The sequence below is a fragment of the Chamaea fasciata genome, unplaced genomic scaffold (assembly GCF_029207755.1).
Source record: "Chamaea fasciata isolate MVZ Bird 193981 ecotype frontalis unplaced genomic scaffold, bChaFas1.0.hap1 SCAF_4, whole genome shotgun sequence".
In the NCBI taxonomy this organism is placed as follows: domain Eukaryota; kingdom Metazoa; phylum Chordata; class Aves; order Passeriformes; family Sylviidae; genus Chamaea; species Chamaea fasciata.
Genome location: NW_027094089.1, coordinates 67,873,303 through 67,890,711, shown reverse-complemented (window position 1 = coordinate 67,890,711; position 17,409 = coordinate 67,873,303). Strand labels below are relative to the sequence as shown.

General features: G+C 39.6%; 2 protein-coding genes across 3 annotated transcripts in view; one reads left to right on the top strand and one right to left on the bottom strand.

Moving 5' to 3' along the window:
* Nucleotides 1-998: 998 nt before the first annotated feature.
* CCNH (cyclin H) lies at nt 999-12,063 on the top strand. Its single transcript, XM_066181851.1, has 9 exons — nt 999-1,132; nt 1,226-1,348; nt 2,506-2,579; nt 2,826-3,036; nt 3,343-3,506; nt 5,235-5,305; nt 8,422-8,533; nt 9,091-9,151; nt 11,025-12,063. The coding sequence occupies exons 1-9, from the start codon at nt 1,016-1,018 to the stop codon at nt 11,067-11,069; spliced, it is 978 nt and encodes a 325-aa protein (XP_066037948.1). The 5' UTR covers nt 999-1,015; the 3' UTR covers nt 11,070-12,063.
* A 323-nt stretch (nt 12,064-12,386) lies between these two features.
* RASA1 (RAS p21 protein activator 1) overlaps nt 12,387-17,409 on the bottom strand; it is a 54,691-nt gene continuing 49,668 nt past the window's right edge. For both annotated transcript variants that reach the window (XM_066181848.1, XM_066181849.1), the window contains exons 22-25: nt 16,077-16,165; nt 15,212-15,289; nt 13,920-14,054; nt 12,387-13,255 (exon numbers count right to left, since the gene is read on the bottom strand). In XM_066181848.1, the coding sequence (XP_066037945.1) occupies nt 13,172-13,255; nt 13,920-14,054; nt 15,212-15,289; nt 16,077-16,165 (386 nt within the window). In that variant the 3' untranslated portion in view covers nt 12,387-13,171. The remainder of the gene's footprint in view (nt 13,256-13,919; nt 14,055-15,211; nt 15,290-16,076; nt 16,166-17,409) is intronic.

Below are 17,409 nucleotides of genomic sequence, written 5' to 3'. Positions count from 1 at the left end.
CTTCTAAAATAACTTCATGGGTAATACTTCTAACTACAAGTCCTGTGACTGTCCACAAAAGTATGCTTTACATACCTTCCTCACACACTTCAAATATAAATATTAGATACTACAAAGTCACATCTAAAATTTCTGGCTGAAGCATGGAGGCTATGAAATGCTGCTTCTTTAAAAGCATAACTGGATTTTGTACATAATGGTTATCTGGGTAGAGCAGGAGACTACTGAAAGGAACCTAAGGGAGGAGAATCACAGAATATGCTGACTTCACAGAGACCCACTACGATCATCGCGTCCAGTTCCTGGGCCTGCACAGGATACCCCAAGAGCCACACCATGTGCCTGAGACCCTTGTCCAAAAACTTCCTGAATCCATCAGACTTGGTGATGTGACCACTTCCCTGAGGTGTCTGTTCCAGTGCCCAATCATCCTGTGGGTCAGAAGCTTTTTCCCGATATCCAACCTAAAGCTCCCCTGACTTAAATCCAGGCCATTTACTCGAATCCTGTCACTGGGCACCACAGAGAAGAGATCAGCGTCAGCCCCTCCTCTCCCCTCACGAAGAAGTTGCAGATTGCAGTGAGGTCTCCCCTCAGTCTCCTCCTCTCTAGGCTGAACAGACCATGTGACCTCAGCTACTCCTCATACAGCTTCCCCACCAGACCCTTCATCATCCTCGTGGCCCTCCTCTGGATGCTCTAATAGCTGAATGTCTGTCTTACATTGAGGTGCCCAAAACTACCCCCAGCACTGGAGGTGAAGCCGCACAAGTGCATTGTAAACTTAAAAGTTTACATGAATAAAACCGAAAGAGAAACACGAAAGCGCTACTATTCTGCCGAAGTTTACGACTAGCTCTTTCGCCAGAGCTCGTCCTTTAAAAGGGAAAGTTTGGAAAAGGAAACGGAAACGTCCCTCTCCCGCGAGGGAGTGTCCCGGGCCCGCCCCGCCGCGCCGCCCGCGCTGAGGCGGCTCCGGGCGTGCCGCGCGCGGGCGCGGCCATGTTGCGGAGCCATGTTTCACAGCAGCACGCAGCGCCGGCACTGGACCTTCCGCGGCGAGGAGGAGCTGGCACGGCGCCGCGCTGAGGGGAACCGCCGGGCCCGGGCCAGGGCGGCGGCCAGCGGGAAGGTGTGCGGGGCCGCAGGGGTTGCGGGCGCGGGGCGGAGCGGGGCCGCAGGGTGAGACCGCGGCGGACTGAGGCGCGGCTTTGCTTCTCCCAAGGTGCCGCAGGGCGACCCGGTGCTGCTGGAGCCGCACGAGGAGCTGGCGCTATGCAAGTACTACGAGAAGAGGCTGCTGGACTTCTGCGCCGCATTCAAGCCCGCGATGCCGCGGTCCGTTGTGGTGAGCGAGGCGAGGACGGAGCCGCAGCCTCGGCCCCCCTTATTCATTCGCTTGCTGTCTGCTTGGCTTGTTCTTAAGAGCGCAGATACCTTTAAAGCTTCTTTTTTTTTTTTTCTCTTCTAGCACTACAGTCTGGTCGCTTTTCATCCTTTTTGTTTCGTTTTTTTGACACGTGCAGCCATTACAAAACCTGGTATTTTTCAACGTGATCTTTTCATTGTGGCTCTTCAACTTGCGTGGGTGATTGAATTGATTTGTTTCCCTTTAGCAAAGAGAAGAAACAAAATAGTCGTAGATGGTTGATGGTAATGTTTGATGATTCAAAAAAACAATCGCACAGTAGCTAAAGGAGATGGTACCAAATTTGGGCTGTCATTCACTTGTTTTCCAGCATTAATGCTTCTCTGACCACAAAATAAGCTGGATCAGGTACTGGCAAAATATTAACCTACAAAGGAAAAACAAAATTACCTTGAACTTACTTGTCTTGAATGCTGAAGAGCATATTTAAGAAGGGAGAACTGGGGACTTAGAGCTGAAGAATGGAGTGAAATTGTGCCTCTCTCACTAAGCCATTAAGATGTATGCTTTACATTGTCCCCTGTTAGTCCTCCCCTTTTCAGCAGGTGTAGTGAAGAGTGCCATGTTTGAGGATGTCTTTGAAAGATGGCAGTCGCATGTTCTGTGAAGCCAGACTGATGTGTGAGAAGTAGCCCCTGCAGAGTTTCATTCTGGAAGGCATCAGCTTTCATGCTGATAAACATGCTGCAGAATTTACTGATGTAAAAAGTCAAATAGTTGGGATTGCTTGCAACTTTCAGGACGATTTTTTTCAGCCTTTGATTTTTAAATTTCATTTTAATACCAATTTTTTTTCATAAAGATACTGTTGGCTTTTTCAGCATTGCCTTCTAAGACATGTGTAAAAATAAAAAAAATTATTTTGTATGGCAGTTGTAGTGTAAAGTTCTTGCAGGCAAAAATAAAGACTTTGAAATATTTAATGACGTATAATGGCTGTATGTGTCTTAGTGTATTGTCTGTGCCTGTAGTATATATCCAAACTTGCCCATTTTGTGTTTTTTCTTTTTATGTACTTACATATTTTATTCTCAATGCATTTTTATTTTTTCCCTCCCCATTTTTTTTCGACTTAGGGAACAGCTTGCATGTATTTCAAACGTTTTTACCTCAATAACTCGGTGATGGAGTATCATCCTCGGATAATAATGTGAGTTATCAACACTTCCTGAGTTACTCTATCAAATGGAATATTAGAGGTATGATCTTTATATTTGTAAATACCTAAAAAAAACTCAAAGAAAATCTGAGAGCTTAAGTAGGAGTAAAGATGAAAAATGGTCAGTTTCACTCTCCTTTTGCTGTCTTCAGAATATATTGTTTTAAAGATGCACAACTCTTGATAGGAGAATGGATGCTCTGTATGTCAGTTTTGATTTTTTTTTCCCTTCTCAAGGTTGACATGTGCATTTTTGGCCTGTAAAGTAGATGAATTTAATGTATCCAGTGCACAGTTTGTTGGTAACCTTCGAGAAAGTCCTCTTGGACAGGAAAAAGCTCTTGAACAAATACTGGAATATGAACTGCTACTTATTCAGCAACTGAACTTCCATCTCATCATCCACAATCCATACAGGCCATTTGAGGGATTTCTAATTGATATTAAGGTAATACTCTCTGATACCCTATATGCTCTGCATAGTAAAGTAATACAAGTCTGTCATGCATTGTCTTAAAAAACTTCCTTTTGTGCTTGTAATTTAAAAAATGTAATTTCTATAGTGATAGACAAATACCTGGAAGATACTTGTTTTACTTGTGGTCTTTAAGTTATTTAGAATATTTTTGGAATAAAGATATGGTCTGCTTCTTATTAGCTTTATGAAATACTGTTGAATAAAATACTGAGTGTTTTGAGCTCATAAACAGGAATGACAAACAGCTACTTATTTTCCTAAATCATTACTTTTTAGACTCGCTATCCAGTGCTGGAAAATCCTGAAGTTTTGAGGAAAACAGCTGATGACTTCCTTAACCGAGTGGCTCTGACGGATGCGTATCTTCTCTTTACTCCCTCACAGATTGCTCTCACTGCCATATTATCTAGTGGCTCAAGAGCAGGAATTAATATGGAAAGGTAGTATTTTCTTTCTTATATGTGTGATTTAAACAGTTTGTTTGCTTCTTGTATAAAGAAATTGTTTTGTTCTAGACATTCTTAAGTACTAGAATTGTGTATTTACTGATTGATAGCAGTTGTCTGTTCTTTATGTTTTAGAATGGTCGTGGTACTGATCATTTTCACTAATAGGTGATGAAAGCAGTTAGTTCGTGTATGGTTTTTATATTCCTTTGGAAGAAGTTAAAAAAACCCAAAAAACTCTGAACAACACAGAATTTTCTGACTCGGATTCAGTTTGAGGATTACACAGGGAAAAAAGTGGAAATATGGTAGAAACTGAGAGTCCACTGAAATTACATTGAACTAACAGCTAATGGGCATGCTGTAACATGCTTTGTTTGGCTGCTGCAACTGTTCACTTTCTGTGGATATGAATCAGGGCTAAGGTGTTGCTTTAAATCAGTCTTTGCATTCCCTTCTGTGTCATTGCCACTGGTGTTTGCACAGGCATTATCAAACACTTTGATACCTTTGCTGAAATGTGTAATTTGATTGTTTAATTTAGTTCTCTTATGGACAAAACATACGCTTTTCTTCAGATGAACAGCTGAGGTGGTTGTGGTAAGGAGCTGTACCTGCCATGTTTTAATACCATGCCACTGCCTGTGAGCATTTTGCATCAGGAGTGTAACACCTGCTCTAAATACAGAAAATTATTTTAAAATAATATCTTCCACCTGTTCTAAATGTATCTCAAATCTCTCTAGTTCCAAAGAAAGTGTTTGGAGTATGCTCTACAGGATTCACTGTCTTCTCAGAATTGTGTAGAAACATTCAGGTGCTTACTTTAACTTGAAACTCAACGTACTACATTCCTAGGTCTATATTCTGTACTGCTTGTGCCAAAATTCAGAAAACTATGCTTGCAGAAACAACTAAAATAATTTATAGATTGTGGGTGATTCAAGGTGTCTGAACTTTGTTTGCAAGTTCAGGAAGAATTCAAGTCTTTGTTACTTGTCCGCACCATGGAGTTGCATAACCTTTGTATTTACTGTTTGATGTGAGTTTCTGCTGCCAGACATGAGAGAAGCTGATGGTCTGTGGACCGGTGATCAGGTGCAGCTACAGAGGTGCTACAGAACACATGGGAATTGGAAAACCTGTTGCTCTCATGGGAGAAGGGATAGGACTCCTTGGTTGTTGTGGGTGTTGGTGAGGAGCATTGCTCATGTCTGTTCTATCCAGGCAGTGTGCATTAGTGTTCTTACTGAAGAGAAGTTTGATCTCATTGGGAAGAGGAAGGGACCCAGAGGCTCATGCATGACAGGGTTTAGTAATAGCTTCTAGCTGCCAAAAGAAGCAGGCCTGTCTTGCAAGCTCTGCTGTTGGTCAGACTGATAACCACTGTTAAGTATTTGCTTGTTCTGTGGGCGTACTGTACAAGAGTGTGATATCACAGAACCTTGAACTGAATTTGACTTAGCTCCATGCGACTTAGAAATGTCTGATTTGGCAGTGTTATTTCTACATGACTAGGGGAATACTTTGTCACCTTCTTACAGTGAGAGATTAGCCTTTTTATCACTTTATAGCACTTAAGTAAACAAAGTGTTCTTACTTATGTAATTATAAAGCTCTAGGAGATGTTTGTAAGAAATAATGCACTTTTTATTAACTCACAGTAGTTGTCACAAATGATGATGACGTTTAAAAAATTTCTTCTTCCGTATCTCTTTCCAGCTATTTATCAGAAAGTCTTATGCTGAAAGAAAACAGATCAACCTTATCTACATTACTAGATGACATGAAATGTAAGTAAACGTTGGAAAAGTATGGTAAAGAATATCTCAAAAGGAGGAAAACCCATATTTTTCCAAATTACAAAAGCTTTAGATAAGTGTGCTTCAAATGGTTCTCTTCACCTTAAGGCATTCCTAAGTAAGCTGCAGACAGTAGAATGAACTACCCAGCATGTGGATGGAAGGGGAAAAAAAGACAGAAAAAATGAACAAATAAACAAATTAATATGAACAAATTAAATAAATTAACAGGCAGAAGACCTGCCTGATCCTTTCAGAACATAAGTACTAGAGTCAGTAAATTCAAAAGTGAGAAATCCATTTTGAGAACTAGATAATGGTTTCTGTAGGACAGAACTAAATTGCTTTTTAAGTCACTGTATCTTACACATTACAGCTTCTGGCAAAGCCTGCATGTAACAACTACTACCATCAGAAGGTACCTTTTGTAAGCTAAATGATTAATGTGACATGCTGATATTTGTACTGCACATATGTTTTGCAGCTGTAAGATGTTTCAGAAGATGCTTAGCTTCGCTAGTGTGAGAAGTATCTGTGTGTGTGTACATATTCTGCAAATACTAATAATACTACCATGGTTTATCTAAACTAAAAGGGAGCGTAGTACAATGATTATTACCTTTTTTATTTAAATGAAAAGTCTGTGATAGGAAATTCCCAGTAAGTAATCAGCTGTTGAATGCATTAAGCTAGTGCATGCGTCTCAAGTGGGAGTGGTGCAAGTGAAACTAGGCTGGCTAACATGAGCAGTGAATGCACCATACAAGTAACCAGGGTCTACAAATTCAATTTACCTTTAATTTATAAAACTTAAGATGTCCTTTACTTTTTTTCTGGTCTTCTAACAAATCGAGTCTTCAGACTTCCATTGCTGAGATGGAAGGGAATGCTGGGATCACTTACTTTTCACTTCAGTTTGCGTGGATGCTTGCTTTAGCCCAGAGGCAGCTCTTCGGTAAAGATAAGATAGTTGGAAGGAAATCTTTCAAGCATTTGTAAAAGACTTCTCCAGAGTACTGGCAGTAGAGAAAAAAACTTGTAAATTTAATTTGCATTATTAAATGGACTGGCCAGTACAATGTTGATTGCGAAAAATACCCTGTGTATTCTGAGGCTGGTTAGCGGAGTAATGTGAACTCTGCCTTAAGGAAATCCAGAGTCAGTGATGCTAGAGACTTGTTTCAGTGTAGTTAGTTAGGGAAGGAAAGATGAACTGTTGGCTCAAGCCTGCCTGTGAGACATTAGCAATACTCAGCTACACTGGAGACTGGATAGGGTGGTGTGATTCACAAGTGCAGTGGGTTGACCCCAGCTCTATGCCAAGTGACCACCAAAGCTACCCTTTCACTGACCTCTTTAGCTGGGCAGGGGGAAGAAAAGAAAATAAGTTTATGGGCTAAGTGTCTCGGTTTAGATAGACAGGTACCTGCCAGGGAGGGTTGGAGTTTCCCTTGAAATGTAAGCCTTTCCCCCTCTTTTCCAAATTATCATAAATTTGCAATTAAAAGGCTGTCAGGCAAAGATTTTGGGAATAGGTATAGTGTTCTTTACTAGGGATATAAAAATACAGATGTTGTAGTACAGAAGAATAAGCAAACAACAAACAAGAAATTTTAGAAAACTCTGAGAGTTAGAAATACAACTTGACACCCTGTTGGTCAGGGTGTTGGAAGCAGTCCAAAGTAAGCCCTCCTGGATTGGCAGATGTGGTTCTGTTGGAGTAGAGATGGTCTCGTTGAAGAAAAAAGGGTCCAGTAATGGTGAGATGGGTCCGGTCTTCCTCCAGGGATCCGGTGGAAAAACTGGATACCTAGGGGGACTGTGGCTCTTTTTTATCTAGGTTAAGATGGTTTGGCTCCTCCTCTCTGTGGAGCAGCTTACAATAGTGCAGTGTAATGTGTAATGTCATGGATGAGCTCTTAATGGTCCATTAGCAGAAGATATTCCATGGAAGTAGTGAAACAATGAAGAGAGATAAGTAGCACTCCACCATCTGATAAGTAACACTGACCCATTTGGGCAAAGAGAAGCAATTCTGCTCCACCCAGATGGAATAGAATAATATGCTCTTTACAAAACCCATGACACTAAGATAAGGGCAGGGAGAGGTCACTCACCAGTCACTTTCACAGGTACAACTGAGGAAAATTAATTAATCACCAATCAAATCAGAGCGGGGTAATGAGAAGTGAAAACCAAATCTTAAAAGGCCTTTCCCCCACCCCTCCCTTCTTCCTGGATTCAGTTCCACTCCTGAATTTTCCCCCTCCAGTGCAGGGGGACTGTAGTCAGTCAGCTTACCGTATGTTTCTGTTGCTCCTTCCTCACATTCTTCCTCTGCTGCAGTGGGGGGGGTCCCTCCCACAGAGATAGTCCTCTATAAATTTTCACAAGTCCTTCCCACATGCTACAGTTCTTCATTAACTTTTCTAATGTGGGTCTGTTGCACAGGATGCAGCCCTTCAGGAATAAGTTGCTTTAATGCAGGTCACCCATGGGGTCGTAAATCTTGCCAGCAAACCTTCTGTACTGTAGGTTTCTCTTCCCTACATGGTATGGTATACAGCATGGTATTCCCAAGGGGTTGCAGCCTCCTTCAGGCACATCCATCTGCTCCAAAGTCGCCTGCTCTACAAGCTGCAGGTGCATCTGCATGCTCCACACTCCTGCTGATCTCCATGCAGGGTCCAAGCTGTTTCACCATGGTCTGCACCAGGAGCTGCAGTGGAATCTTGTTTCAGTGCCTGAAGCATTCCTTCCTTGCCTTCCTCACTGACCCTGGTAGATGTTGGGCACTATTCTCATATATTCTCATTCCTCTTTCCAGCAGCACTTAGTGTTGCACTTGTGTTTGGCCTTTTTCCTTTAAATCTGTTATCACAGATGCACACCCATTGTCACTTAACAGGCTTGACCTTGGCCAGCAGTGGATACATCTTGGAGCCCTCTGGCATTACCTCTGTTGTGCGTGGGGAGAGCCCTCTGCAGCTTCTCAGAGAAGCCACCCCTGTAGGGCCCTGCTACCCGTATCTTGGCATGCAGACTCAACACAACAAGGCAGGGCAGAAATTATCTGTGTGCTTACAGCTGTGTTGCTGTCATTTTAGGCATGAAAAATCTCATCAAAAAATATGAACTGCCAAGGCTTGAAGAGGTTGCTGCTCTAAAACTGAAGTTAGAGAAGTGTCACAGCTTGGACTTTTCATTTAATACAAACCTGTAAGTATACCTTGGATGTGCTAAACTTTGGCCTTTTTTATTGGCATAGGAACACTAATACTGTCTTCTCTGTGCGAGTGATGGAAAACAAAAAACTCTAAATGTTCACACAATGTTTGCTTGCTTGCTGTTTCTACTGGAAGCTGAGATGCAAGACTCAAGTGCTTTCAGTAATACATAAATCGGTTCTTTTGTGCTGATTTGCAGGGCAAGCTGATTATTTTGTAACATAAAACTGGAATACTGAGTGGCTTCTTAGGCGTGGCCACTTGATGTTGTATGTAATGAGAACTAAGGGCTTTAAAATCAGGTGATTAAAACAAGAATGTTGTAAAGGCTTAATGTTTTAAAAATTATGTGGATGGCAAAGGACTTCCTGATTTTTCTACTGTGCCCATTTCACTTCAATATGCACCCTGAACTTCCACTAAGCTGCATGACAAGGCTTCGGTAGTATTTTTATGGAACAGGTATGTCCATAATGTAATCCTGGGGTCAAATATATAGAGTCTTACCCTATAAAAATTCCTAAGCATTTCACTTTTCTTCTGGGTTAGGAAGAAGAGAAAAGGTTATGAAGATGACGAATATGTCACAAAGAAATGTAAAATGGATGAGGTTAGTAAACCGATTGTAAAAGTTTTTCTTGTTTTTTTCACCCTTAATGCCAAGACAAAAGTGACACAGCTAAGTGAGATATATTTACCCATCTGTAATAAAATTTTACTTGTTGCTCAGACTGAACCTTTTTCAGTTTTCCAGAATTTGAAATTTTTTTTTCACTTCACATGAGCCAGATTTCATACTCACCTGTGCTTGGAAGCGTTCTTGAACACTCGTCTTTTGTGGAAAGGGGAATGAATGTGCAGATCATGCTTCCTGCTGTTCCTTGTGCTTTGAAAGTTTTTATTTACCTTATTCGGTTTCTTGCTTAAAGCAGTGTAGAGTGTTGGACTAAATTTATGTCAGACAATGTTAACAAGGCTGCATGAATTACAGATGGGTAGCTAGTACTTGGCGTTGTAAGACGAGGTGTAAATAAGATGGAGATAAACTGATAAAGGCAACAAATAAAAACAGTATTAAGGTTGTCCTTCACATCTGAGATGAACACCTTCCACAGTTTTTGTTTGTAACGTGGACAGGAAATTTTGGAGTCCCCATGCTGGCAGAGGTGAAGAACCCTTTTTAACTGGACTCATCTTGATGCTAAAGACACGATACTGGTAGTCTAAGACACACTAAGTATGGCATTTAGAAAAATGTGCCAACATCTGAAGAGGGTCACCTTATCTAAATCTGAAGGTGAAAGACAAGATTTGTGTCTTTTGCTATTAGAGGTTATTGCAGTAGGGAGATGCTGTAGTGTCAAAGTAGAATCTGAAAAATTATTTAAACCAGAGTATAATAAAACTGGCATTGAAGGTATGTTCTAACAAAATGTGGGACCTTGAACTTATTTTATAATGATTTTATTGCTGCAAAAACTTGTGATTAGTTTTTATTCCAAATGCCAGTCTTGAAAAGTATATTGAAACTGGCAACTCCATAAAAAAGGCACTTAAAAATTTTTTCACTTTATGACAGCGTAACTAAGAAAACAGCTTCATATGAGCTTTGGGGGTTTTACTTGTTCCATGCACCAGTTTGTGTTAGTTACTCTGCGATGGTTTGAGGCAGTTTTGATTTTGGAGCTTCTTTTTACTTCATACCTGTAATTATTTTCCAAAGGATTAACCTGATAGGATATTCACATAGCCTACAGCACTTCATGATAGGTCCCTGTACAGTTTGAAAGATCCTGGAACTCAGGATTTTTCTTTGGTGATGTATCTGAAACTGGGTTTCTACTTGTGTAATTTCATTTCTGTGTAATTGTCACATGAAAGAGCAGATGTCAGCTGGCCAGGACATACAGGACAAAGTGTGCTTAACTTTTTGAAAGCTTACAGAGTGTGCAGACTGCTCCTACCTTATTAATGGCTTTATTATTCCTGTAGTTAGCTGATACTGTAGTCTACAAGTGCACAGTCAATTCTGATCTAAGATGTTTCTGGATTTAATTGCAGCTGAAGGTTAGTATCAGTAGGAAAGCCAGAAGTGGTATGGCAAGCTCATCAGTTTGAAATAATAGAAAAAACATACAATGAATGGTTGAGCAAGGTGACTCAGGTGCCAAAATGACAAAGCCATGAAAATAACAAGACATTACTAGAAGGTGCAGTATGAGCTGTGTTGGAAATCTCCACATAGTTATCCAACATAAAGTTCATGCTTCTTCATCTCAGAGAGGTGTTGAAAAGGGGCTGCTAACATGACTCTGGGTCCATGACTCTAAGCATAGGTATGGATAACTAGCTTTAAGGTTTAAGGCCTGACTTGCATCAAGTTAAAATATTTTTTAGTCTTCTGGAATCTCAGTTCCTAAATTTAGACCATAAGGAGCACACTACACACAGATGTCACTCAAGGTGTTTTTTCCTTCCATTAGGAAGAGTGGACAGATGATGACCTTGTGGATTCAGCATTACTTTGAAGGAAGATGGACTTCTACCACTGCAGGAACTGCTCTCTGGTGTCAGGTGTGACTCTTACAGGTCCAACAACTAGCAAGATTTGCTTTGAGAAATCTGGCCCTTGTTTTTGGTTCAGAAACAGTTTGATGTGGCTGCAGTGTAGTGTTAAAGCACCAACTGATTTATTTCCTTTTCATACACACAATGTTCTACAATATGCACACCTACATGCATCTTTGGGTGTTCCCCAGTTTCATTCTCTTTGCTGCGTTCTGTGTATAACTGGAAAATTAGGTAGGCAGCTTTGTCTTCCAGTTTGTATTTCTACCATGTTACATTGCCTACACCAAAGCAACTAAATCCATGAAATAATCCCTTTTATACACTCCCTTAAAGATCTAAGTAGGGCAGAAAGAAAGGTTAATTACGTACTCCTCTGAGATGCAGTTTAACATAGACTTGACAGGGTTATAGGACAATCTAAGAAAAGACTCCTTTAGTAACAAGGTCTTGCAACAGCTATACTGTCACTGTAGAAGAGCACGATGTGTCTGCCCAGTGTCATACATGTGGCATTTGGGATCTTCTCACCTGTTCAGCTGGAGACCAGGGCAACACAGCAAGAACCACTAAAGGTGCAAAAGCAAACTCTCTGATTTTAAATGACAGTGATTTGGCAATTCTGATAAACAGGAAAAACACTGTAGGTGTTGTAAAGGTTTACAACAGTGTTCATATGATAAAATTATTTAAGTGGTTATCTCATTAGTCTTGTCAGTGAATCTTTTATTCCTTATTATTGTATTACTGCCTAGAATGTAATACATGGTGATGATGAAATATCCTCTAAATCAAGAGCACATTTTACTTTTCAAATTTTTAAACACTTCATGGCAGTGTCATGGGCAGGGACACCTTCCACTAGACAAGGCTGCTCCAAACTTCATCCAACCTGACCTTCAGCAGTTCCCAGGGGCATTCCTGGCTTCTCTGGTGCTCTGCCAGTTCCTCACCCCACTGACAGGGAAGAATTTCTTTTTATTAAATTTCAACCTGCCCAAGGTGTTCTAACAGCTACTTTCTCACCCAATGCTGTACAAATTAAGGCATAGGGACACGATAATGCTGTCTGAGGGCTCATGCTCAAAAAGTGACACAGTATGAACACTGCAAAACACACCACCAGTGCAGACACTAAAAAAATTTCCACAGCAGCCAGTTAGCCAGTTTCCAGAGAGATAGAGATGTACAGCTTGATTTATTTTAAAAACTTATTTTTCACTTATAAAAATAGTATTTATGCTAGACTTACAGTACAAAAAAGACCAAACAATACCTATGTTATAAAATGGTTTAATGAATGCATGCATGTCTGATATAATGATCAATAAATTTACTGAATTCAAATTATTTACTGTTGTAAACATTTTACAAAAGCATTGTGATTTATCTGGATATACAGTTCTTGATGGAAGAACTATTCAGACTGAATCAGTGGCACATCAAAAAAATAAACCTGACAAGACCCATTCTGCATATTCTCTTTCAACATCATTCCAGCAAGAGAAACAGCATGGTATAAAAAGTGTACAGTAAAGGTTGTTCCTACCATAACATCAAGTTCTGGAAACTGTAAATACAAGTCAAAAGTGGTTGAAACACTCAAAAGTCATAATTACTGTAACCAGTCAGAAATTACAGTAAGAAATGTTATCCAGTTATAGGTGGTTGTCAGAACAACGCCTTTCTTCTCATGTCAGTTGATAAATTCTTTTCCAATCAGACAGCAAAAACTTTGGCAATCAGAGGTGCTAAAAATTTCAAAGTCCTAGACACAGAGCATGTTCTCTGTGGAAGGTGAACTGTACACCAAGGCTCAGAGGTTGTGAAAACTGTTTCCAAGTGGAAAAAAAAAGTGCAAATGTCCTGCACAGATAGCTTAAAAAAAGCTGCTGGTACAATTATTCACCAACAGGATCTTTGTTTTCTTTTTGCATAGTTCACACATCACTGGGAATGTGACAGGGTGTGCTATTTTTGGCAAGAGCAAGAAGAATGTGATACTGGTGAGAGTTGCCATGTTGGGCATGCTGGATCCATGCAGAATTCAGGTGGAGGGCTGCTACCTGATGTTGTTAGACACTGAATACTGATTTTGTTTTTGTTGTAGCAGTTCAGTAATGGCCAAAAGCTTCTTAAGAACGTGCTGTAAAAGAAAGTGAGTCGGCAGAATTACATGTTAGCTCCTGGAGACAGAAAAGACCTCCCTAAGCAGCATTTTCAGCACCAGCCTATCAGATCTGCAACTTGGTAGTTTAAATATAATACTAAGAAGATTAAATGTCTGATTCCCTAGCCAATAAGGGTAGCCTTAAAACAATGTTATGGACTTTGCCCCTCCTCCCATGGATCTTCTTGCTTGTTTGTGTTTTACAGGAAGGCAGAAGAAGTGTACAGCTACCACACTGTTACAGTTTGTCAGCAGAGTTTGCCAAGCATACAAGTTTACTGGCAAACTAGGAAGCAAAGGTGAGGTATTAATAGTTAAAGAAAGTGAATTTGGTTCTCAACTGAAAAAAAAATCCAGATCTGAAAGCTAAGACCCAGAGAGTGTCAGTAGACAGTAATTTTGTGGGTTTAAGGCTTCCCCTAGAAACTTAAAAAAACCACCCAAACTCAACTGGTTTTGTTGCATGAGGGAACATGTATTCCATGTATTACACAGATTAGGTATTTCCTTCACAGCTAATAACCTCCTAGTGAAATACAACATCAGTCATACTGCTACAGAAATGCCACAAAAGAATCCCAGTATCGAGGAGTAACTCGGGACACAGCACCATGCCCATGATTTGTTTGTGTTAACTCACCTGCATCACCCCTCGCTCATTGCTGAGTGTCCGGAGCTCATCCGAGTGCGCCACACAGATCTCGTGCAAGGCCGCCAGGTCACGGGAGAGATCAGTTCGAGAGTGCTCCGCAGTGTCTGGAAGCTCAGGAACATTCTTCAACAAAATAGAAGACAGCAGATTTAGGGTGCCAAGACCAATTTTGCTCTTTCCAGCTAAACCTGCAGTCCATCTTTCTATTATGTATTATCTGTTTATTTTCTCCTCTTCACAGGCATATTTTGTGAGTATACTGCAATTTGCAGTGCTAGCAGGATTCTTATTACAAGATTTGGTATTGCTTCCTTCTACCTTTGAACTGATCAGAAACCTACAGCATATGGAGACTCAAACCCTCTGAATGAAGGGGGAATCCGTCCATTGAGAACTTTTTTTAATCTAAATGAGAGAAGAGCAACAAAATGCAGCAAAACCTGCTGTTACCTATCATGTAACTCATGAAACTGATTATAAACCAATAATGCTGCAGTTAAAACAGCAGAAAAATCCAACAGGTATTTTCAAACCAAATGTTATCAGACCTCATGTACAATCTGTCATTTAAAGGAAATTGATGTATCATAATTGCAGAAATTGCAATTTAATCGGAAAAGGATGACATCTGGAACCTACCCAAATGCCACACTTGTTAAGTATTCTGAGATGTCTTTAGGTCACTTCTAAAGAATTAATTCAGGTTGCTTAGTACATTCTTTTCATCTCACTTTTTGAAATAGTTGCTGGATTTAAAATACATATATATAAAACATGAAGTCGTAACTCCTGTTACAGCTATCACACACAAAACAGTCACACTTTAAAACAACAGCGACAGCAGTTCACTTGCAAACTACAACATGTAGAATGCACGCAGTGAAGCTTTTGCCACTGAAATTCAGCCTAATGTTTTTTGAAGAAAAATTAATTTCAGTCTCTGGTCAAAACCATGTGACAAGTTGTATATAAAAACTTCTGGTTTAAAAACATGTATGTATTTTTTTCCCCGAAATTTCTAATCTCATAGCTATAGAATCTACTTCAGCTTCTCAAATTTACAGAGGCATTAAATAATAAAATCTTAAGAAAATACTTGATTCTAATTCCATATGACAGACCAGCACTTTTTAAGTAAGTATTAAAAAATGTACTCAGATAAAACCATTCAAAATTATGTGGGAGCTGATGCATTGCTGACCTAGTTAATGAGAGGGGTAGAAAATTGTAATTTACAATTCTGCTATGTAACTTCAGCAAGTATTTTTTTAACAACTTACCCCAAGTTCATCCAAGAACATGATCATGCGATGTTTGTTGCTCTTGATGAATGGATTTACCCCTTCCATATATGGCTCCTAGTAATTTTAAAAAGTATTCTTAACAAATCAGTGCCAAGATAATTGTTACATCTGAGGCAAACACAGTGCAGTCAGGCAGATAACACTGCAAAACTAGTATGTAAATTGGAACAATAATATCCTTTTTTCAAGTGTATTCCTAGTGTCTGGTGTGCAGCCACTCAAAACACTACAGAATTTGGTATTGTATTTAGAAGATTGAGAACTTGTGATTCAGAATTTTTCTTACACATGCATACAAATTTGCATCAAGGTGAGTGTCTCTAAATACCTGTTTGAAGTGAACAGATGCTCTGTGTTCAGAGGTATCATAGGACCAAATGCCTTCTTTCCTATTGTCATTAACTCTTACATTCCAAGTTCTGTGTCAGAGAAACAACTTTCTCATGTCAGCCTGAAGTCATGTTAATTATGCTTAAGTTATCAGATTTTTTTTCAGTGTTTCAGCCTGGAAGCTGAGACCAGTCACTGCTGGCATTATCTTAGTGTTTTAATAGAAACTTGATTGAAATCTTGGGCTTATAAGTGCAATAGGTACACCTGACTAATACCTTTCATTATGTCTAGCAGTATGACAGTACAAGCAGGAGAGCTTTCAAGTGCTGTACCACAGAAAACACCAATCTAGCAGGTGATAAATACAGGGTCAAAGTGGAGGAAGAAAAAGCCATGTTCTGCATGAGAAAATAGCAACAATTTTTTTGCAGGCATTGAACAGGAACATGTGAAAAGTGTACTGGAAACAACGTTCTAGGTTGTTCTCAGTATGTACGATTATATTCACCTTAGCTCCAAATTCAACCAGATTTGCTAAATTCTGCACAGACTTGGCGACCAGCGTCAGTGTTCTTGCAGCAGTGGGAGAAGGAGAATCTGGCAGGAATGCAAAGTAGAGAGTCACTGGCCATTACAATTAAAATTAACAGCAGTCACATGAAAATAAATTCTTTTCCCATTCATGTTTTTACAGATTCTTTTTTAATATAAAACAACTGCATGCGAAAGATGTCACTTGGTAATGTAAAATATATGGCTTTTGTAATGTCCAAAAGCCATGTTAATCTGGTCATGTTATTTTCTGTAACAGTAGCACACAGAACATGAAGGCAAAATAAATGTTATTACGAGTTAGGTGAAATGATAACCATCTGCTTAAAACTTGAGTTTTGTTGAATGGAGGATTATTTGTTAAAACATTTACCTTTGAAATTAAAAATAAAAAAAAGTTTACATTTTCCTTATCTGCTTATACCCACATAAGTGGGCACTGACAAGTTATGCTTTTAAGTTAAGTTGTACTGGGAGCAGGAAAACAGAGTGAATGTTACATGCTATAGTGGCCTGTATGTCCATGAATCTCTAGTCTGTAATCACTGTGACTATAAACACTTTACATTAACCACTTATATCAGAACTTCCTTTTCCAACAAGTAATGTTGGCCAGCAGTATCCCACAGTGTTACTTTTCTCTCTAGTTAAAGTAAATGGCTTGATTGAAAGCATTCCACTGACAGGATTTTAGGGTTGTATGGTCTGTATGTTTCCCTTAACAGTAGTCAACAGTAACAGTTACTAGCTGGAGGTAACTCAGCAGGATTGTAATGGACAAGCTCCAACGGCATTACTCAAATTTGTAAGTAGTCCTTTACACCTGCAGGCACAGTGCAACCCAAGTTAGGAGGTACCTAACTTGCAAAATGCCCAAAGATAATAAAATGCTGAAGAAATTATCACTTGTTCCAGGCCATGTTTCTTAAATGCTTTCACCAAAGCATGTACAGAAATGATTACTGTGTGAGAGAAAGGAACTTCGTTTGACATGGTCTTTCTCATTTATTAGTTTAGACTGACGGTAGAAAACATGCCACATTGTCTTAAAAACTGTCTTTAAATAAAGAAAAAAGCTTTTCTGAACCAGATTTTTTTTTATTTTCTCCTATATTTCTTGTTTTTCACCCTTTCTGAAGGCCATCCCTCATCTTTAAGATTCTCTAAGGTCAACTGTATCTAATGCATCAAAACACCATTCTAATGGCTGGAAGCCATCTAAGCAGGACATTCAAAGAACTTGTTCAACAATAATTTTCTAGGTGCACAAATGTATTCCAGGCTTTGTA